At 44.0% G+C, this 23,385-nt stretch overlaps 3 protein-coding genes across 3 annotated transcripts in view; all 3 read right to left on the bottom strand.

Moving 5' to 3' along the window:
- LOC128323692 (fatty-acid amide hydrolase 1-like) overlaps positions 1-5,325 on the bottom strand; it is a 32,842-nt gene extending 27,517 nt beyond the window's left edge. The window contains exon 1 of the mRNA XM_053247266.1: positions 4,891-5,325. Coding sequence (XP_053103241.1) covers positions 4,891-5,079 — 189 coding nt within the window. The 5' untranslated portion in view covers positions 5,080-5,325. The remainder of the gene's footprint in view (positions 1-4,890) is intronic.
- A 1,256-nt stretch (positions 5,326-6,581) lies between these two features.
- On the bottom strand, positions 6,582-16,838 carry NSUN4 (NOP2/Sun RNA methyltransferase 4). The gene is made up of 6 exons (XM_053247268.1): positions 16,473-16,838; positions 13,710-14,113; positions 12,697-12,851; positions 11,166-11,320; positions 9,712-9,836; positions 6,582-9,173 (listed from the first exon to the last, which is right to left on the bottom strand). Exons 1-6 carry the CDS (start codon positions 16,602-16,604, stop codon positions 8,897-8,899), a joined length of 1,248 nt encoding a protein of 415 aa, XP_053103243.1. The 5' UTR covers positions 16,605-16,838; the 3' UTR covers positions 6,582-8,896.
- A 2,183-nt stretch (positions 16,839-19,021) lies between these two features.
- On the bottom strand, positions 19,022-23,308 carry LOC128323695 (cytochrome b-c1 complex subunit 6, mitochondrial). Its single transcript, XM_053247269.1, has 4 exons — positions 23,203-23,308; positions 21,781-21,807; positions 19,782-19,943; positions 19,022-19,286 (listed from the first exon to the last, which is right to left on the bottom strand). Exons 1-4 carry the CDS (start codon positions 23,233-23,235, stop codon positions 19,254-19,256), a joined length of 255 nt encoding a protein of 84 aa, XP_053103244.1. The 5' UTR covers positions 23,236-23,308; the 3' UTR covers positions 19,022-19,253.
- Positions 23,309-23,385: the final 77 nt, after the last annotated feature.

The following is a 23,385-nucleotide window of genomic DNA, read 5'->3' as shown; positions in this document are numbered from 1 at the left end:
TGTTCCAATTCTTAATACACCCCCATTGCACGAGTAATCTCACAACAGAAGTTCTTTCTACACTAGTTGTCCTTTTAAAAAAATCCCAAAAACAATTAATTAAAAGCTCTTCAGGAGTCCATATGATGTATTTAACCACTGCTCAATTTCATATCTTGTATATATTGGCAACAGGGTTCCTGTTGTTTTAATTCAGTGGTATATTGTGAGCAAAATCAATTTGCTAGAAAGTCAGGGCATGGAGTAGGGAATATTCCAGTATTATCCACTGATTATTAACAACAGTCACCCTCTTCTCATGAGGTCTAATAGATTCCAATAATAAATTAGGGAGTAGATTCTCCATCAGTTTTTGACATTGGGGAAATGCTTGACTAACAAGCAGAAGATTGCTGGTTCAAATCCCCGCTGGTACTATATCAGGCAGCAGCGACACAGGAAGATGCTGAAAGGCATCGTCTTATACTGTGTGGGAGGAGGCAATGGTAAACCCCTCCTGTATTCTACCAAAAGAAAACCACAGGGCTCTGTGGGTGCCAGGAGTCGAAATTAACTTGACAGCATACATTACCTTTACCTTTAATGTCAGATAGTACATGCATGATTGTGCTATACTGAAATGCCCTGCACCTTTAAAGCTACAGTTCTAAACACTCTCACTAGGAAGCAAATTCCAGAAGAATAAGCCCTTATCCAGCTTGTACAGAACACACACAGTCTTGCAGCCCCTTAGACTATCAGAATTATGGTGGTCTAAGTTTCCTTAGATCACCATAACTCTGATATCCTTTAAGAAGCCTCTTTTGTTGATGCTGAGTCCAGCTGAATTTAGCGGGGTCTTAAGTGGCACAGCAAGAAAATGCTTGACTAACAAGCAGAAGGTTGCCAGTTCAAGCTTCTGGTACTATATCGGGCAGCAGTGATATAGGAAGATGCTGAAAGGCATCATCTCATACTGCATGGGAGGAGGCAATGGTAAACCCCTCCTGTATTTTACCAAAGAAAACCACAGGGCTCTGTGGGCACCAGGAGTTGAAATCGACTTGACAGAACACTTTACCTTTACCTGTCTGAGTAAGCATGCTCAGGGCTGCACTGCATAAGCTGCATAGAAGACATAAATGGAATATTTATTGTCTCCTTGCTGAAATAAAAGCATCTCCTCCATTTGTTTTCAGGAGACCCTCAAGACTCTCCAGTTCTCACAGGCTTTTAATTAGAATTAATTTTAATAATTTGTTTTAATAACTGTTTTATGCTATTGCTTTTATTGTGTCATGTACTTTAATCTGTGTTTATTTTATTCATTCATCAAACTTATATACTGCACAAACTTTTGTCTCTGGGTGGTTAACATAAAACAATTTATATATGTTTAAAAGTTAAAACTAATCAACAGTTTAAAATCAACTATAAAATTAAAACAGATAATTTTTAAAAGCTGAGAAAGCTTGGGCAAAAAGATGGGTTTTCAGGTGTTTTTAAAAAATTGCCAGAGATGGGGAGGATCGTATCTCAACAGGGAGCACATTCCACAATCTCAGGGCAGCAACCGATAAGGCCCATCTCTGTGTGACCACCAAATGAGTTGGCGGTAACTGGAGATGGACCTCCTCAGATGACCTCAATGGACAGTGGGGCTCATAGTGAAGAAGACACTCTCTTAAATACCCAGGGCCTAAGCCATTTAGAGCTTTAGGGTTATAACTAGCACTTTGTATTTTGTCAGGAAACCTATTGAAAAAGAGGCACCTTTTGAACCTATTGAAAAAGAGGCACCTTTTACCATGGTGAGTCTCTTTATTTAGCAGGGGGAGAGTAACTGGCCCTATCTACCCTCAGCATAGTACTTCCAGTGACTGTTGCTGGTGTCTATCTTATGTTTCTTTTTAGAATATGAGCCCTTTGGGGACAGGGTTCCATCTTATGTGTTTGTTATTTCTCTGTGTAAATCACCCTAAGCCATTTTTGGAAGGGTGGTATAGAAATTGAATTATTAATTATTATTATTATTATTATTATTATTGACAGCCAGTGTAGCTCCATCAGTAAAGGAGTAATGTGGTCTCTCCGAGATGACCCAGAGATCAACCTGGCTGCCTCATTCTGAACCAACTGAAGTTTCCAGACTACGTACAAAGGCAGCCCCACGCAGAGCACATTACAGAAGTCAAGTCATTTAAACATGCTAAAGTGAGGGCTCGTCTAAATTTAGGGACAAGCACCACATCAAAGTACTTAGCTGGTTTAAGATTAATAGCTTGACTCCCTAAATATAAACCCTGCTTGATCCATGCACCTTCTTGTTGAACTTTTATATCCAGGACACGTTGCTTAACTTTCTGGCTTGCTCAATGCAAATCCTCTTCGGAGAGGCCAAAAAAAGAAAATTTACTCAACACAACTCGTTTCCAGCTCGAATTAAAGCCATCATTCATAGCCAAAGAGGCTAAACCTGCCTGTCCAAAACTCAATTTTAACCAAAACCGAAAAATACAGCAGCAGTATAAGGATTCCAGCCTAATAAGCCCAACTTCTCTTCTGATGACAGCATTCGGAACACAACACGGCACTAATAAACTTAGTCTGGATAGCCTCCAGTAGGGCAAAATTACTTGCAGGTCCCAGTTGGGCTCCATATAAGACCAAAGACAGTACTTTGGCTGTATAAAGTCTCACTGTCGCAGGTATAAAAGCAGGACCATGTGTAAAATGATAAGATTTGATCTTATTTACAACCAACTGAGCAGCCTGCCTGATGGAGTTAAAATGGGCATTTCTAGAGCCAACAGAGTGAAACGTAATTCCTAGATATTTAAAGGAATTAACTTGCTCAATCTTGTGTCCTTGTATGGACCAATTATAATGCCTAGCTCGCTTGGCGAACACTAAGACTTTAGTTTTACTATAGCTTATGTTTCTTTTTGGATTGTGAGCCCTTTGGGGACAGGGGACCACCTTCTTGATGTATTATTTATTTTTCTATGTAAACCGCTTTGAGAACTTTGGTTGACAAGTGGTATATAAATACTGTAGTAGTAGTAGTAGTAGTATAGTTTATTTCAACAGACGCTTGGTTACAAAACGATGAGAACAGTCTTAGGGCACACTTAAGGCCTACAGGTGTCTGCGACATAATAGCCATGTCATCCGCATATAATAATATGGAGACATGCCTATCGGCTAACAGGTGAATGAATAGAAAGGGTGGACAAACAAGTGATCACAGAATTAACATAGATGTTAAACAAAGTAGGAGCAAGTATACAGCACTGATGTACTCCTCTAAAAGATGGAATTTCCTGTGTTAACTGTCAGGTTGGGCCATAACGAACCTTCAAATAAGTATGCTTATGCAGACTAGCAAGTTTGAGTAATCTTTTATCTATTCAGGGGCATAACTACTATTAGGCAAGGGGAGGCGGCTGCCTGGGGGCCCCCACGCCTCGAGGGGCCCCCCAGAGACAAGTCACATGAGGCAAGTCACATGACTATAAATTGTGAAGTGTGTGTGTATCAGCAAGGGGCCCATTTTAAAACTTTGTCTCTGAGCCCACTCCAACCTTGTTACGCCCCTGTAACTATTCCAAGAGCTTCCAGTTTAGACCACAGTCTCTCTCTAGAAACCAAATCAAATGCAGCTTTAAGATCAATTAATGCTACATAAAGTGCTGAACCTGGGAACCTGATTATCTCTCCTAGCGGTTTCATGTAGATGTTAAAAAGCACTGGAGAAAGTATGGAGCCTTGAGGGACACCATACTTAAGCTCAGATTTCGAAGAGCAACAATCTCCAATCGACACCATCTGGAATCTGTCCAAGAGATAGGAGCGGAATCACTGTATCATTACAGTGCCTCCCACCCCCAACTTCCTCAGACGTTCCAGAAGGATACTATGGTCGATAGTATTGAAAGCCGCCGAGATCCAAAAGGACCAACAGAGTCACACTTCCTCTGTCAATTCCCGATTGGAAATCATTGGCCAACCAAGGCAGTCTCCACCCCATAGCCCACCCGAAAACCAGTTTGAAATGGGTCTAGATAATTAGTTTCCTCCAAGACCACCTGGAGCTGAGAGACCACCATCTGCTCAATTACCTTGCCCAGCCATGGGAGGCTGGAAACAGGCCTATAATCGCTCAACTCTGAGGGATTGAATGCAGGCTTCTTTAGAAGAGATCTAATGATTGCCTCCTTAAGACAAGGAGACATCCTGCTCTCCCTCAGAGAAGCATTAATGATTTCCACCAGGCTGTCCACAACAGCCTCCCTGATAGATAGAACAAGCCATGTTGAACAAGGGTCAAGAGAACAAGTGGTAGGCCTCACCACTCAAAGCAGCTTGTCCACATCCTCAGGAGTCACAAACTGAAACCGATCCAGTGGAATCACATAAGAGGAGTTGTTGGGCACCTCCAGTTCAGACATCAGATTAATTGTGGAGTCTCCATCTAGGTTAGTTGACTTTTAAATATTTTAAATTTTGTACATTGCCTAGAGAAGTACATATCAGGTGGTATAAAAATATGATTGATCGATAGATAGATGCCCCAGGTGCAGTTTCTTCTATCACTGCAGTTGCGAAGGGAAAGCGTCACACTGACCTAAAACGATTAAAGATACAGGAATCTTCCTGAGGCTTGGAGCCTGATGACTTTAACCATAGAGCTCAAGCCAAAGCCAGCTCTCTCTATCCCATTACTCTCAATGAGAGCAAAATCAACTAGGTTATTTTCCGGCCTTACGGGTCAAGAATTCCCCTTGCTTATTCTCTGCTTGGAGCTCCCGCGGTTTTCCCCGTTGTTTGGCTGCATCGGAGATGCCAGGGCTTCTCCCAGGCAGGCACACTCGGAACACAGTCGCCTCCATTTCCCGGTCATCAACCTACCTGCCCCTTGAACCTTCGAACAGCCTTGTCCATTTGCTCGAGGGCGCGTTCTCGCCTCTGTTTCGCCCCTTCCCTCTTCCCCTGGCCCTTTCTCCTCCCTCGCCATTTCAGCAGAAGGATCGTAGCAGCCGAGCAGCACAAGAGAGCGGAGAGCAGGCTGACATTCATCATCGCCGCGGGCAGAACCATTCACCACTTCCTTGGCGTTCACAGCAAGCCTTTGCCTGCCAGCCTACTCCGATCGGTTCCTGTCCCAATGACTCGGTGGTGGTGGTTGCTGCTCTACAGCAGAGCAGCGCCTCTCTATCGATCACAGGCAATGTAGGAGGAGCCGCCCCTGGGGCGTCTGATTTGAATGAATCGTGCTGAACACGGAGTTTCAAAACATCAAGCGCTGGGAAGTCATTTCGTTCGCCCCTCCCCCTCCGTAGCTTTGACATCCGTGCCAAGCTCCCCGGCCCGGATATATTTCTCGCGCGGGGATTTGAGAAACAGAAGCCTTCTCTTCAAACATTGCATTGTACCTGCCTACAGGTGTCTGCACACCTGCGCCTGTTTATGTCTGTGTGAATTACGATATGCATTCATGCTAAACGTGAACCTAGATATACAGGCCCTCTTCACAACTCAGTGGTGTACTACTGAGGTCTTTTGAACATAATGTGTGAATCAAACATATTGGCAAACCCGGAGAGACCATATTATACCTGTTCTCGAGCTGGCTGCCAATGTTTCTGGGCAAAATACAAAGTTCTGGCTATCCCCTTTAAAGCCCTAAACGGCTTAGGTCAGGGTTACCTGTGAGAGCGCCATCTTCTGTATGATTTCTATCACACAAAGTCATCCGGAGAGGTCCATCTCCAGTTACCACCAGTACATCTGGTGGCAACTCAGAGCCAGGACTTCTCTGTAGCTGCTCCTGGTATATGGAATGCACTCCTGGTGGATATTCATAATTTGGGCTCGTTGTTGGCCTTCAAGAGAGCCCTAAAGACTTACATGTTTAGCTTGGCATTTCAAGGTTTTTATGTTTTTAAGTATTTTAATTGGTTTTAACTGGCTCTGAATTTAGTTTTAGATTTGTTTTTATATTGTTTTTGTTTGCTTTTAAATTGTTTGTTGTATTTTACTTGTTGTGCACCACTCAGAGCCTTTGGTTAGAGCAATACAGAAGTGTAATGAATAAATAAAATAAAATAAAATAAAAAATAGAGCTAATTTCTACCATGGATCAGAGAGCTTTGTCATAATCCCAGCTACCAATGACAAAGGACTAAGTTCAAAGTGTAACAAAGGGGTGGGTGGGGGAGAAATGTTGACAGGGAAATTAGTAGGGATCTAAAAGGATGACATGGGGGGCACTACGTATTGGGGTGGGTGTATGGTTTCTTTACACAATCCTTTAGCACTATTCAGATATTATTTCGACAAGCATGATAATAGTTACTTCTGTTTGGCTCATAAATGAAGTCCAAACCAATAGTTCAACACTGTGAAATACATGGTCAGATCCATCACCTGTTCATCTTCTAGTTTTACCTCCTCAAGTAATGAGTACTGCTCTCAATCAACAATCACATCTGAGCAAGCAAAATGTAGCCTCTCCTTTCCCTGTTCTGTCAGAAAGAGGGCACTGTAAAGCATAAATTCTTGCATAGTCTCTCCAGCAAAAATTGGCAGAACACCCACAGGACTTTTCCAGATAACAAGTCTTTTAAAAACACTTTATTATTAGATGCCCAGTCCTTTCCAATGCATATTTATTCACAATTCTGCCACTGACTTCAGTGGGCCACACTCCCAAATGTGTATGAGACAATAGTCTTAAAATAATGCTAGCAGGGATCCAATGTTAGCAGCCCAATATGCTCTCAAGCACTGATGAACTAAAAGAAACAAATCTTCTGTTTGGCAGGGGAGAAGGGGTAGGAAAAAGATAGCTTTGTTGCTGTTTTGAAAAATATTATGGACCGACCGCCCCCACCCCCTGCCATTTCAAACAGGTATATAACTTATCCATCTGGATGGATATCGTAAGGAATACTTGGATCTAAAGAACAGTCAGAAAAAATTCAATTCATAAAGTGTCAAAAGGCTGAGGGGACAGAATCTGCCAATACAAAGCTAAAAAACCAAACTTCTGCTTCCTTGCATTCCTGCACAGGCAAATCCTGTGTGACTTCTGAGCTTAGAGAAGCAAAATAATGCAGCCTCTCCTTTCCCAGTCCTTAGACTAATAGTGTTATTTTTATTTATTTTTTTATTTCTACATTTATATGGTGGCATAGGTTTCCTTGGACTATAGCTTATACAACAAAAAATCTGATAGTCTTTAAGATGCCACGAGACTCTTCTGTTAGTGTTAAGTCCAGCTTTACTTTTAAGGAGTGTTTCATAAATTGAAAAAGAAGTATTCAGGTAAGGGTTTTATGGTGCAGTGGCATTAAGGCCTTAACGCATCATGCACCAGATGGTGGTTCAAGAGGCCACTGCTGACGTTTCCATTTTGCAGCTAGAACCTTTGGCTCATAGCATCTGTATCTCATACATTTTAAAGGTCTTAAAAGAAGGACAATCACTTGATGGTCTTATAAGGAAAACACACAAATTAACATATGCTACCCAAAATGAAGTTAGGCCCATATGATATGGATCAGGTGCTTACTTTTTGTAGAAGTTTGGCAAACATTTAGGAAACATGGACATTCAAGCAATACAGTGAAGAGGAACACTGCAAGGCATACACACACCCTGTGAGACCTCTCCCTTCACCAGGTGCTGACACACACAAGATAGCAGCTAGAAAATGGTACATTTATTGCAAGAATGGTAGGACAGGAAGATTCACGAAGCATGAATACCTTCAGGAAACTTCTGTAGAATAAAGATTTGCAAGCTCTAAATAAACCAGGATTAAGGACTGAAGGTTAAATCAGTGTTAACTCTTGGAATACATCAGGTCCTTTAAAGGGCTACTAAAGAAAGATTTGTAAAGGACATTGCTGTGGATACAACCTTTTCTTCCCTGGTGTTGTGCTTTCCTATTAAGAGATCAACATAGCCTTCATGTTATTAGCACACACACACACTTATTAACCAGGTTGGTAGCATTTCTAGTGTGCATCAGTGCCTCATCTTTAATTCTGACATGATGAAATATTTTAGTACTATTTCATGGAGAAGCCCTTTAACTGAAACAACCCACTCACACTACACAGCAGTGAAATGCGCATTTCTCAAGAGATATCTGAAAACAAAACCCTCCCAGCTGGTCAGGAAAATGTTCTTCCTACCACAGAGGCAGAATTCACTGTTTATTGATGCCTAATGCAAGCGTTCTCAAATTCGGGGGCCCCTTCGGCCACTGCTGCTAGGGATGATAGAAGTTGTAATCAAAGAACATCTAGGAACCAAGGTTTGAGAACCCTTGGCCAGCCCCTATCCAGGTAATCAGCCCTTAAAGTTAAAAGAAAAGCAGTAGGTTACTGGCTTAGGTAATTAGCTTAATCCATGAAAGCACATTTAGGGGGGAAACAGTGAAGCACTGTGCGCAAGATGAAGATGATTCACCATTTTTTCCACATTTTTATTGAGTGCTTTTGGCACTGCATTCTTCTTGGGACATCTCTGAATACCAACATACATCTTATTCTCAACTCATGGTGGTTGTTGCTGAAAACCCCTTTGCCATGCAAGTGACCCACACAGCAAACCTCCTCTAAGGTATGCAGCATTCATAGGGCAGCATCAGCTGCTGCTGGGCCACATGATGCAGGCAGGCAGAGACATGTAAACATTTATCCCCTCCACACAGATTGTCTGCACAGGGAAGGGGGAGCTTTGGGCCAACCACAGGCACTGGTTAACATGTAAACAATATTGATGTGAAGTCAATAAAGCAAGATATTCACCTTTTCTTCTAAATTCAACTGCAGGCTACAGAAGAGAGGTGTCAGGGCACAGCTGGTTAGAATCTCCTCTCCCTCCATGCTGTGCTCTGCCCATTCTATTCCAACTTACGCAATTTGCAAAAATACATGGGTCCAAAATTGGCTGTGAGATGGGGAATGACAAGCTCCCCGAGTCTGCAGTCAGGAAAGAAAGAAAACGAGTCCCGGAACACCCTTCGGAAATAGCTCAGGTCTTCAACCTGGACCCTGAGGTTATACTGGACTGCTAGTAACTCCACAGCTCTCTCAACCACATACTCATTCTGGAGCTGGGACAAGGTACACGTCGAGTAGACCACCTCCCCGCCTGGCTTAGCAGCCAAGATTCCTGCCCTGGAAAAGGAAAATAAGTAATGTACATTAGACGGAATGACTGAGAGAAGCCATTTGTTCAGTACTATGAGCCATTCTTCACACAACAGTGCAAAAAGCACATGACAGTTCTAGACTACACAGTATTTTATGGTCCTTTACCTGTGACCTACATATCATACTGTCCACTGTCTCTTCTTCAGCAGCAAGGAAACAGCCCAATTACACAGAGATGTACCTCAGTCCTCTTAATATGCCACTTGCCAAAAAAGAGAGCATCACCATTTTGCAAGCAAGCATTCTTATAGACCAGGAACTGCCAACCTTGGGTTCACAAATGTTGATGGACTACAACTCCCATCATTCTCAGCCACAATGGCCAAATACCATTGTGGCTGGTGATGATGGGAGTTGTAGCCCAAAATCATCTGAGGACCCAAGGCTGGCAACCCTTGGTGTAGACGAGTAATGTTTGTGGACTTCTTTGCAAGACCATAAATAATTCAATCGAGCCCTCATGCCAACATACTGTACACCACAAAAGTTCAGGATCACTCACACAAGCAGCTCCAGCTGGAGCTTCGGCAACATCTGACGCTCCCCCTTTCTCATCTGCATGAATATGTTGTTATCTTCTTCCATGACTGCATGCCGATCAGTTGTGCATGGCACATCTACGAGCACCTACATGGCAAATATCAAGCACTTAAACTCAGAAGGTTTTTTTCTCCCAAGCCCTTTTTTATTTGCTCCCACCAGTCACAAGTATTCTGGAGGTTCCTTTCAATCTGCTTGACTTACAGGATTGCAAAGCATATGAGAAAGCCAAAAGAAGGTTTTCAAGTTAAAGTTATTTTTCCATGATTGGCTGAAGAAGTAATTATTATTAATTATTTTTACATTATTTTACATTATCGTATTACATTGATCATATTACTCCTGTGTTAAAAGAACTACACTGGCTGCCAATACATTTCCAGGCAAAATACAAGGTGCTGGTCATTACCTATAAAGCCCTAAACAGCTTAAGCCCTGGGTATTTAAGAGAATGTCTTCTTCACCATGAGCCCCACTGCCTATTAAGATCATCTGGAGAGGTTCACCTGTGGCTGTTGCCAACTCATTTGGCAGCTACTCGGGAAAGGACCTTCTCCATTGCTGTCCCTGGACTTTGGAATGTGCTCCCTGTTGAAATAAGAGCCTCCTCATCTCTGGCAAGCTTTTAAAAAGGCACTGAAGACACATTTATTCACCCAGGCTTTTAATAAGATCTATGGTTTTAAATTTTAATGTTGGTTTTAAATGATTTTATTATTTAAATGATTATAATTGTTCAATTGATTTAGTTTGGATTTTAATTATTAATTTATTTTGTTTGTATTTTGTTGTAAACCACCATGACCATTTTTTGGAAGGGTGGTATATTAATTAATTGATTGATCAATCAATCAATTAAAGCTCTGATGAACTTCTTACTTTTTTAGAACATGAGAAGCAGAATTCTCAGGCTCTTATGCACAACACACATTATATGTTAGTGGCCACATGCTGCCATTCACATCCTAGCTGCACCCTATTACTAGACCCCTTGCTATTAAGAGTATGCTCTCACACCCAAATTGTGAACATCTTTATTCTCTCATACCTCCACATCTGGATAATTAGGATTATTGAGAACTCTAGGTAATCAGGGATGAAAAACAGGAGGTTTTTTTAAATAGCTGGTTGTTTACAGTTCAAGAACAGATTCCTATTAGACCTAAACTAAAATTACATACAAAACTAGTAAATAAATTATCAGACAGAATACAGCTGCCTTAATTTCAAACACACAACACAAGGGTCTTGGCTATATGTGTATTTATCAGTGGTAGTACTAGAAAGAAAGAGAGGGCGAAGGGAAGGGAAGAGGAACACAAATAAGTTATTTCATGTTCAGCAGTTGTAAGCACCAAATAGTACTCTACCAATGGGGCAGGATATCTCAGAAGCACCAGCAATGGTGTTACTTGCCTTATGAAAAGTGTTCACCTCCAAGTCACCCCATTTCCTTCCATCCCATGATGAGATCCGTACTACATTGTGGAGCTCTTTGGGAAGGTAGCTGCGGAGGACCTCACGCAGCCGGCCAGTGCGAGATGTAGACAGATCATTGGCTGCCAGCTGTCCTGTCGCAAGAGGAACAATGGCATAAATGGAGGGTAGCCAAACTCTCAGACTTTTCCAAATTGCAATCTAAAATCTACATGACTGAGAAATGTTGGATACGTTGCTGTGTGGTATTTAGGTTCTCTCTCTTTCACACACAAAGTGCTACTTCAAATTCAGGGTTTTTATCTATGCAGTTTCACTACAGGGAGTGAAAGTGATCAGAACATCATGTTCAACTTTCTCAAACAAGGCAGCCCCACCCCCACAAAATATTAACTTATCTAACGGCGGCATTCAGATGATCTTCCAAACTATAATTTGAAGGATTATAAACAATCTCCTTTTCTCTCTTTCTCTGTTACATGGGGCTTAGTTATATTCAGTTTTAATCAAACCATAGTTTGTTTGTTTGTTTGTTTATTTATACATTTTATTTCCCGCTCTTCCTCCAAGGAGCCCAGAGCAGTGTACTACATACTTAGGTTTCTCCTCACAACAAGCCTGTGAAGTAGGTTAGGCTGAGAGAGAAGTGACTGGCCCAGAGTCACCCAGCTAGTCTCATGGCTGAATGGGGATTTGAACTCGGGTCTCCCCGGTCCTAGTCTAGCACTCTAACCACTACACCACACTGGCTCTTAAGCAAGTCCCCCAAACCAGAATGGCAAAGGCTCACTTCCGAGTAGGAATGTGCACAGGAATGTGTAGGTATGTCCTCAGTGTCATAAAGCCTACAGGGGTCAGCAGGGGGCGATTGGCCTTTAGGCAGAATATATTAGAAGTATATATTAACCACGGACGCTGTTCTCACGAGCAGCCAGGACCAGGCTAGGGCAGCTAAGCCCAGGCTTGCCTACTCGTGGGAACCGTCAGGAGCTACACACCTCCTAGAGGCACCTTGGTGGCAAACCCAGCTGGGCTGTTAAATGAGGTTAAGCGAGTGCTCCCTTAATTGACAGTGTGTCAGTGCTGCTGCTAAAATACCAATGGGTGTCCGCCTGTCACTGGGGGGATTCCCACAATGCAGCGTGCACTTGCGCGCTGCATTGTGGGATTTCTGGGTGCCAGGATGTGTCCTGACCCCCACACTGCCCATGGCAGCCTTGGACTGTCTGGGCACACGATTTGCAAGCCCAACTCCACAATTCGCAAACCTAATAACTCCATGTGGATCATCTGCGGGGAAGGCAAGCTTCTACTGCCTTCCCCGCCACCCACCCTCAAGCCCTCTCACTCAACTGTGAGGAAGTGTTCATGGAGATGGCTGTCCTCCCAGCTGAACCCCTCAGTGGAAATTGCCCCTGTCAACATTTTCTAGACAGAAAAAGGAAAAATAGTAACTGCCTGTCAACACTAGGTGAACATGCAAGGACAAAGGCAGGCGGATTTTACTTACGACAACATCCTGTCTGGAGAAGAGCCAACATCTTCCCACCGGGTGCAGCACAAAGGTCAAGGACGAGGTCACCAGGCTGTACATTGAGAGCCAAGACAGGCAAGACTGATGCAGCATCCAGAAGATAGTAGCCAAGGATTCCTAGTATGTCTGGCCTACAAAAGAAGGTAAGGTGTGAAATATGAATAAAGGATGTGCACCAAGTTGTGTGAGCTCTGCAGTGGTTCCTAATTAAAATGTCCTGGCTGTCATTCATACTCAGGGTCCCACTTAGAGGTGGAACTTCAAGAAAGAAAGCAACAGTCAGAATAAAAGATCCTGCCAGAGGCTTCAGCACCAGGCTGCTTCCTTTCCCCCTTACCTGTCTTCTCCTGAGTGGAAAGAAGGAGGCTGTCATCTAGTGTGGTACAACAGTTAAAATGTGGGCTAGGACTGGGGAGGGCCAAGTTCAAATCCCCATTCAGCAATGAAACTCACTGGGTGACTCTGGACCAGTCACTTATCTCCCAGCTTAACCTACCTCACAGGGTTGTTGTGAGCATAAATATAACCATGCACACTGCCCCGGAATTCGTGGAGGAAGAGCAGGATATAAATTTAAATTAAATAATTAAATCTTCCACAGTGCTATGAGGGCAGAAGGATGACTTTGCTCTAGCAGGGAGGCAGGAGCCTAGCTATATTGAAGGCTTGTCCTGCACAAGTAGAGGGGGAGGTGGTTTTCGCTTCTCTCCTCCCTCCTGACCCTGAGAGTCTCGCAATTTCTAGCTTGCTTCCCCAGTAACCCTACTCCCCCCTCTGCTGCTCCCACTTTTGCTCCACTTCTAAGGATACACCCCACCGATTCTCCCGGTTGCGTCCCTTCCAAGCATCTTTGCTGAGTGAGTCATCTGCACAGAACACCTGGGTAAGTTCAGTGCCTGCTCCACACTCACTGCATTCTTGGGGACTTGGGCAGGCATCAGATGCTGACAAATGTTGAAGAATATCCAAAGAAACCATCAGTTATGTACCTAGCTGGACGGAAGAGGCTGATGTCTCCTTTTGGGAACGTGTAACATCTGATGTTGGGACTGATGGCTCTAGAAAGAGAGGGAAGGGGCTGTGTTTGAGGCTCAGAAAGTTCATTCTTTGTTTCTGGGGACATAGTTGGTTCACTGGTCTCTTGCTGTGCTGTGGAATCAAGATTCTGTGTGTCTTTTTGAGATTCCCGAATGAAATCCATGGCATTCAGTTGTTCCAGCTGCTGGGTGACTTGCTCTAGATCAGAGAAATTGTTCAAAAGAGCGCCATACTTCCTCTCTGAGAGAAGGCCGATGCGGATTGAGGGCCAGAGGCTGCCAAACTGCACACTGTACGTCATGTCAAAGTTCTGCAGAGCACGCCTCGTGGCAGAGATCCGGGGAATGCTGGTTGCCTTTAAAAGGATTAAAATATCAAACCTGTAAAAGATTCAAACTCCCCAGTGCTGATAAAGAACTAACATTTGCATAGCTTGGGATTGGTCTAACATGGGACTATGGACCCCCTTTAAACAAGTACTGGGAACTGCTCCCCTATGATGCAGTTTCACAAATACTTGAAACTTCATGTGAACATTGCAACCATGAGATTGGAGCCAGGACCAACAATTGGAAATTCAGGGCCAACAAGAGGAAGTACTTTTTCACACAGCGCATAATTAATCTATAGAATTCTCTGTCATGGGCTGCAGTGATGGCCGCTAACTTGGATGGCTTTAAAAGCGACTTAGACAAATCCATGGAGGGCAGATCTATAAATGATTACTAGCCTGGTGGCAATAGGCCACCACCAGCCTCAGAGGCAAGATGCATGAATACCAGTTGCAGGGAAGCAATGGCAAGAGAGAGGGCAAGTCATCACCTCTTGCCTGTGGGCTTCTCAGAGACATCTGGTGTGCCACCGTGTGAAACAGCATGCTGGACTAGATAGGCCTTGGGCCCAATCCAGCAGGGAGATTTCCAATCTTGCACTTTTATGAACCTCTCCCGTGCCAAAAATGGACCAAAATGGCACAGAGGCCTGATACAGCCCGGAATGCCAAACTGTCAAGTTGCATCCCAAAAACAGTAGAATGGGTTGCAGACACTACCAAGTTCTATCATAATGAAGGCTGTATGAAAGAAAAGAGTGTGGCCTTCTTTGAAGATTTTTTCCTTTGTCATTTATGTCAGTCCTGACACACACCTTAGCAAGAGGAGGACCATTGTTTCCTTCTTTGGTTTCTTGCACAGCTTTGCCATTAAGCACAAGGACCAACAAGACCTGCAATACTCTTCTACTGCCTAAGACAGGAACTGGATAGGAGATGATGACCCTTGAGGTGCATTTCTGGAAATGGCTGTCTTGAAGTTGGTTCTGATTTGCAGCGCATTCCAATGTTTTTTGGATGCAACTTCACAGTTTGGGTGCTGTTCTAGGCCGTTGTGCTGATCCAGTCCATTTTTTGTACTGAAACAGTTCATAAAAGTACAAAACTGGAAATACTTTGGTGCTGCAACATTATTTCCCAGTGTCTGCAGTCCATTCCACTGTTTTTGGGATAAGGCTTGGGTGCTATTCTGTAGTTTGTGTGCTATTTCAGGCGATTGCATGATTTCAGTCCATTTTGGCACTGAAGGGGTTCATAAAAGTGCAAGACTTGAAATACTGTAGTGCTACAATATTCTTCTCCAGTGTCTGCAGCCCATTCCACTGTTTTGGGGAAGCAGCTTGACAGTTTGGGGGCCATTCTGGGCTGTTTCAGGGTGTTGTGCCATTCCAGTCTATTTTGGGCACTGAATGGGTTCATAAAAGAGCAACTCTGAAAATATTTCAGTGCTGCAATATTCTTCTCCCATTTCTGCCACACATTCCACTGTTTTGGGAATGCAGCTTGTCAGTTAGGGGGTGGTTCCAGACTCGTTCAAGTTGTTTCGCAGTTCCAGCTCTGGAGCGATTAATAAATGTGCGCTAGTCTAGCCCAGGCTAGACTACTACAGGGTAGTTCTAGCAGAGTGTTCTGACACCATTTTTAGCTCTGAAGGGGCCAATAAAAGTGTAGTACTGGAAATGTTTCAGTGCTAAAGCATTGTTCACCAGTGTCTCTAATACATCCCTCTGGTTTGGGGATCCAGTTTGATTAGGGGATCGTTCCAGCATGTTCCAACCAGGGGCGTAACTACTATTAGGCAAGGGGAGGCGGCTGCCTGGGGGCCCCCACGCCTCGAGGGGCCCCCCAGAGGCACGTCACATGACTATATATTGTGAAGTATGTGGGTGTATCAGAGAGGGGCCCATTTTAAAATTTTGTCTATGGGCCCACTCCATCCTTGTTACGCCCCTGGTTCCAACCCATTCCGTCTTTTCACCCAGACTCCTTTCTCCCTAAGATCACATCACTCAGCAGTAATATAATTTCATACAAAGGAAACCCAGGCAAGATGGTGAAGACTGGGATTCGCCTTGAGAGATCTGCTTGCACTTGCGACCGGCAGAGAAGACTGAAAGCAAACGTGGAAGATACGCAATGAGAATTGCGGCTTGATAAGCAATGGGAACTGCGGTAGGAAGCGGCGAGAAATGACCCTGATAAGGCTGGAAGGATGCTTTCTATGGGGCTGCACTTCCTCCCACAGGGCTGTGCGCTACTGCAGTAGCTCAGTTCTGGAGTCGGGGAAGCGCATGGAAAAGTGCCTTTCGGGGCTTTATGGGACTAGGAAAGGACATTTAGCCCCCCGAGCCGGCGGTTCGGTCTCTGCTTCCCTCCCGCTCACCCATTTCTTCTTCTGGTGTCGATACCGGCAGGGAACCACGACAACGACGGGGCTAGACAGTGAACGTTCCTCTTTTCGCAGTAACTGCAGGAGCAGCCGCCTCCCGTTTCCAGCATGGGCAGCCGCAGCCATCTTTCTGCGCCAACGTCAAGAGCCCCGCACAGGGGCGGGCCAGGCGCCGCGCAAGCTCCTCCTTGCACTTGCACTGGCTGCCCCTCCTTCTAGGACTTCTCTCGATACAATCTCCGCCTCAAAGATTGGTCAGCTTTGCGGGGTGTCTGGCTGGGGAAATGGCATCCCCGTTGTACATAGTTTAATTTACTCTGCAGGCCAATATTAATTCGGACCAATTGCTTCGTGTTTGCTCACGCTGGGAGTTAACTCCTTCCCTCCCTCCCTGGGAGCACAGCAAATCACGTTGGAGACACGTGTCTCTCTGCTACCGCTGCTACTATTGCTTCAATAGTAGCTCTCTACAGTTGCTTCTCACGCACATGAAAAAAAATAAGGTCCTTGGTTATCCAAATCCTGGAAATGGAGTAGCCTCGTAGCTAGCAGTAGTTAGGGCGCAGCAGTCCTTTCTGCACATCCATTTCAATCCGGTTTTAAAATGACGACAAATCAGTAATTCTTGATTATTATTATTTTTAATGAGCCTTTCCTCCTTTTTTACTGCACGAAACCTCTACTGCTCATTCATAGCCAATTGCCTCACATCAATTCCAAGCCTGGGGTCCTAAATTTAGAAAAGCAACCCCCTCTCCAAGGGTCTTAGATTAAAAAAAAGATGAGTACACTGCACCCACCAACACCTTAAGTGGCACAGCAGGGAAATGTTTGACTAACAAGCCGAAGGTTGCTAGTTTGAATCCCTGCTGGTATGTTTTCCAGACATATTGGGCAGCAGCGATATAGGAAGATGCTGGAAGGCATCATCTCATACTGCATGGGAGGAGGCAATAGTAAACCGCTCCTGTATTTTACCAAAGAAAACCACAGGGCTCTGTGGGCACCAGGAGTCGAAATCGACTTGACAGCACACTTTACCTTTACACTCCCCCCAATCACAGCCATGGAGTGGCAGCTTTATTTATTCACCCTCTCGCTGCATTATGGGACATCACCTTCAGTGGAAGTTTAAGCTCTTTCTCAATGCATTATGAGGCGAGTTGGTTCCAAATGCAGGGCTTAAGCTGTTACTTAAGCAGTTACCTTGTTGAAATCCTGATATAGAAAACAACTGTTGAAAGTATAAAACTCCTATTGGTGGGGGGATGGGTACCCAACCGAGTTAGATTTCTATTGCATGTAGAAAAGATTCACAACATCAAGGTTTCTGTTTTCTTGACAATGTAAGAGGAACTTGCCCTTGGACAACACACACTCACAAGAGGTAATTCCCTAGTCTGGAATGTATAAGTTACTTCAAGGTCAGGTCAGGATTGGAGGCCAGCAGGCAGAACAAAAAGGCAACACTGAGCCAAGATCAGCAATTGACTGGTAAGAAAATTCCACTGTTGTAGACCCAGTCGTTTTGGGGGCCTACTAATGGCTGTCAAGGATGTGCACGGAACTGGCAGGGACCAGTTCAAAGGTGGGGGGGGCATACCTTTAAGGGTGGGGGAAGGTGCCCTTACCCCTCCTGCTACATTTCCCCCACTGGTGCTCCATTCAAAAAGTGCCCATCAGGGTGGCAACATACCTCCCTGCCACGCTGGAGTCCTCGGCAGGAAGTGCCAGGCACATGTCAGGCGCATGTGCGGCATGTGCGCACATGCACACACCAGATACTGCTGGCCGAGGACATGGGGGTGGCAGGGAGGTACTCTGCTGCCCTGATGGGCACTTTTTGAATGGAGTGCCAGTGGGGGAAACTTGGTGGGAGGGGTAAGGGCACCCTCCCACCCCTAAAGGTATGACCTCCCACCTTCATTGACCAGCCAAACCGTCGGTCGTTCTAACCAGTTTGGAGGCCCATAAAGGGCCTCTGAACCAGTTCCGTGCACATTCCTACTGTCATCTTTTATCCAGCTGCTATAATACCTGTTCTCAAAAAGGCAGTTTACAGCTTATAAGCATCTGCCTCTTCCTTTCAAAGACCCAGCTACTTCCTTCCCCCTCTTTCACTATCTCCTGCCCTATATTAACTAGTAAGGCAAGGCTATACATTCACAGAATTGCTACACAGCAGTAGGCAACCTTGGCTCTCTAGCTTTTGAATTACAACTCCCTTCATCCCCAGCCACAATTTATCGGATGGTTGTAATTCAGCAGCTAGACCCAAGGTTGCCTACTCCTGCTGTACAGTATCTACTACAAAACTTTAGATTTCATTTTTTAAGATGAAAAGAACTTTGTAGGCGACACAGCTCATTAGGAATCTAGTAATGTGTTACCTATTTTAAAAACTAGGAAATTAAGACCCATTAATGTTTTAAATGTTATGCAAATTGGATACAGTACTTTACAATACTAAGTTCTCTAAATGTTATTTTTGTTTAATCTCAGAGCATGTTAGAAGACTTTTTTGTTGTCATAATAAGCAAACATTTTCACAGGAAATTTGTTTAATATAGGAAGCAGCAGAAACATTGTTAAGAGCTTCACATTTTCCACAGAACACAGAGGCATCCAGATGGGAACTCCTGAATTCTCACAGAACTGTCAGAGAGCTAATTCCATTCATTCTCAAACCACAGATGCAGAGCAATAACTTTACTGCGACAGAACATGCTCAGGACTTCTTCAGAGTTATCCAAGAAGATGGGCTTGTACGAACATTTATTTCAACTTGGAGAAGAGTTTATGAGCCACCTGAAAAGCAAGAGATGGACACATTAACTGAAATCTGAATTCAGGAATTTTTAAAATCAGACATACATCTTTCTAATACTGAGTGGGTGATTATCCCTTTCAGGGATAATCTCACCTGCCACAATCTAAAAAGTCATGTGTATTTATAGTTGATTAGATACAGACCCATCCACATCACAAAACCTTTGATGTTTTGTGAAGGAAGAGTTATTAAATAATGAATACTGACAAATTTTAAAGATGTACAGTTTCTCTTGTGAGAAGATGATATTCCAAATCCAAAGGGCAAGAATCCAATTAGTGTTTCAACTCTTCATAGTTAAGCAGCTACTGAATCCACATTAGCTTCTTATTTAGTGAATATCTGGATTCAGTAGCTTCTTGTTCAGTCCATACAGGTGTCAATTATACTTTCTATGGCTCAACACTGAAGGGAAAAAATAAATCTGAATCAAACCAATGTCACAGCTAAAAGTCACTTTCAAGTCAACGTACACAGTGGTCCCTAGCATGCAAGAAGTCAAAAAGCTCCTCTGTACACTGCTCTTCTGTGTGGGACCTGGATGACACGCGGGTGTCACATTCTTCTAGACGTGCCCGAGCTTTCACACATTTCTCTGTCTGCTCACATTGCTCCCTGAGAGTAGTTAAAGGATCCTGGAAGAAAATCAATGTGTAATAGAAACAAGAACAGTTAGCTTTAGTACATATGCATCATCTTATTGCTAAAAGTACATATGCATCATCTTATTGCTTTTTTTTTTGCCTACTCCGTTCTGTGTCCTGGGTGCGAAGTTAGAGTTAGGCCGGCCACAATGGCAGGAACAGTGCGGGCGGGGTGGTAATTTGAGGGTTAGAACATCGGTGAACACCCTTGGATATGTAAAAGGGGTGATTGGTTAATCGCTCCTTTGTAGCCTGTGCGACACGGGGAGAATGATTGCCATGAACCCTGCTTCAGGACTTCTCCAACCTTTGGGCTGTGCGGTCCGGGGTGGACGAATGCCTAGAAGTATCCAGATCCTCTCTTACAGAAGGGGGGGTTGGCTTTGAAGGAATTGGGTGGGGTGTACCTGCCCATTCCTGAGCCAGGGTGTGTCGCCCAGTAGGGTGCTGGGTAGGACTTCAGAGTTCTGACCTGCTTCTATTGGCCCGCACTGTTCTCTAAGGGTGATTAATCACCTGGTGCTCCAGTCTGCAAGTTGTGGCCCTTTTCTTCCATACTAAGTCTACGTGTCTTCTTGAGCCAGGGTCTGGGGACAATGTTTAATTTTTGTTTTAAAATGTTTTTAAATTGTTAGTTGTTGTGTTATTGTTTTAATTTGTTTTAGCTTTTCATTGTTTTATAAGTTTGTTTTAATTGTAAACCGCCCTGAGCCATTTTGGAAGGGCAGTATATAAATCAAATAAATAAATAAATAAATAAATAAATAAAAAGACAGGTTCAACCTTGCCCCAACCAGCTAGAATACAAAAGCTTGCAAATTCTAATCCCTGCTGTATGAAAAGTCAGACCATGAGTCTTAAGTCCAGGGTGCTAACATTTTGTTTCCATATAATTTACTCCAACTTGCCATAGCCAGGAGGACTTAAAAACATTTTTTTAAACCATGAACCTCAAGATTATAACATCAGCCTGAGAACTTTTAGGATGCAGAGCACACATGTGGATTATTGGCCAGTTGGCGGCTGCCTCTGCTCTAAATTGATGAACATTAATGTTCGTCAAGAAGGCAAACAGAAAAAAGGTGCGACATTCAAAATGTAACTGCACTATTCACCAAGTATAGCATATGAAGGTACAGTACCACACAGTAATATTGTTTTTTTTCAAAATATAAAGAAACTCAAAACAAACTTGGGAACACACATGTCAGGGGTGGGGAACCTTGGCCCTCCAGCTGTTGTTGAACTACAACTCTCATCATCCCCAGCCACAAGGCTGGGGATGATGGGAGTTGCAGTTCAACAACAGCTGGAGGGCCAAGGTTCCCCACCCCTGACATATAGTCTCAGACTTGACCCACACAATTGTTGTAGCAATTTATTATGATTTTGTTTCTGACTTAGTCCCTAAGAAAAAAGAGTTACATGCTGCTGGCAGAAAGTATGACTTGGCAGCATTAGATTCTATCAGTGTGTCAGTAAGGGTTATACAGAAGCTACCATAAGATTTTATCAATATTCAACACTTCCAAATTCACAAGTACCAGAAGAGTGGTTACGCTGTGCTCTAGAGAAGCTGCTTTGCTCTAACAGGGCTATTTAAATCTAGTTTTGCCACACACAGAGAAAGGTATGTATTTAACATTTCAACAATGAACTTTCAGCTCTGAATCCACATCCACAAACACAATATCTATGCCATATGTTAGCTTTCCAAATCCAAGTGAAGAATTACTTGGAACAGAATTTTAAAGACATGTTTGTTGCCCTCATGAGAACCTGTGAATGTCTCTTTCATTTTTCAGTATCATTATAGTTAGTTACATACCACGAGCTCTTCTTCTTCCTCCTCCTCCTGGATAGAGAGAAAGGAAAATCAGGACTCATGAGTTTCCTGCAGTTTTGTAAATGCAGCTATAGTTTCTTTTTCATAATGTGTTTTATATTTGCTTAACATTCTCACAATGCTGCAGATTAAAAAAATCCATTGCCTCTTCCCCCCTGTTCTGGAGTGCCTGGGAGATGAGAGGTACACCAGGCCACAAAGTTACAATGCAATCCAGCACTATTTAAGGTAGTCATAGCTTAAATGAAGGTAGGGCATAGGCGGGCTATGACTCATAACTTAAAATTAAAGCAAAATCCAAGCTAATGAAAGAAAGCCTCCAACTCCCAAGGCACTGTAGCTACCTTCTGACAGGGATGAGGAGTGATTGACAGGAGAGAGAATATGGCCATGCCATATAGAGGACCTTATTGGACACCTCTTAGATCTGTAGAAGAGGACCAAGGAAGGCACGATATACATTGGTGGCAAGAGAGTTACACTCTGCACACATACAGGTAAGCATTCAGCTGAAGGCATCACTGAGCAACAATATGGGATGTGAGGGAAAAACGGGTAACCAGAATCATCATGCATACAATAATGTGCACTCTGGGGTCCAAAGAGAGGTGAGGACAAGGGACAAGTTGCTAAGATAACTAGTAAAAGGAGCAACACTGAAAAGAAAAAAAAGGCAGCTTTAACCTCGTTAACACCGACAATAAGCTAGGCTCTGCACAGAACAGATTAAATGACTCCCATCCAGAAAGGCTTTACAATTTAAAATAAAAAGAAACGAGAGTGGGTGGGAAAGTCATTTAGAGAGATGTGTACATATACCCAACCTAGGACCTCTTTGAAAAGCAAGACTGGGAAATGTACTAAGTGAAAAGGAGGGACCGAGTACCTTTTACAGGGTGAAGGGACCGATAACATCATTAACACAGGGACCGCGACAAAAGCGAGGGCTTAAACACACGACAGCAAGAAGGGCGGCACACAGCAAAGAAACAGCGGGAAGCCAGAAAATACAAGACGAGAGAGCGCAGTCTCTCTGTCTGCAGATTCGGCCAGCACCCGAGAGACAGACAAGCAGGGTCCTGTGGCGGGGGCAGACCCACTGGATAGTACTGCCCCCACCCCAAGTCTGCTCTGCTCTTCAGGCCCATTCTTCTTTTAAATAGGAAGGGCCGGTTCAGTTGCCATGGCTGAGCTAGTCGTGTCACTGCTGCTAGCCTAGGAGAGCCACGATGAGGATGAGAGAGGGACAAGCAGCAGCAGCAGCAGCAAAGGGAGTCGAAGGCCCAAACTGGGGGTGGACGCGCATGGAGTACGGATATTGGATTGGGGAAGGAGGCACTCCTGAGCTTGAAGAACAAGCTTGCCTGGCTCGCACCACAGCAGCGAGGGGAGCAAGCAACTCACCTCAGGGTCTCCGTTGCGCCCTTCCAAACCCATCCTGGCAAGTCTCCCTCGCTTCGCAGCTTCAGAAGGACGCCCAAGGGTCAACGGCACGCTCAGCGGAAATCCCGCCTATTCCCGGCGCCCTTTCCAAGATGGAGCTTTATTCTATCCGACCTTTCTAAGATGGCTCTCACGCCTAACCCT

This window comes from Hemicordylus capensis, chromosome 4 (assembly GCF_027244095.1).
Source record: "Hemicordylus capensis ecotype Gifberg chromosome 4, rHemCap1.1.pri, whole genome shotgun sequence".
In the NCBI taxonomy this organism is placed as follows: domain Eukaryota; kingdom Metazoa; phylum Chordata; class Lepidosauria; order Squamata; family Cordylidae; genus Hemicordylus; species Hemicordylus capensis.
The sequence above is the reverse complement of the archived record's forward strand: the minus strand, read 5'-3'. Positions and strand labels throughout refer to the sequence as shown.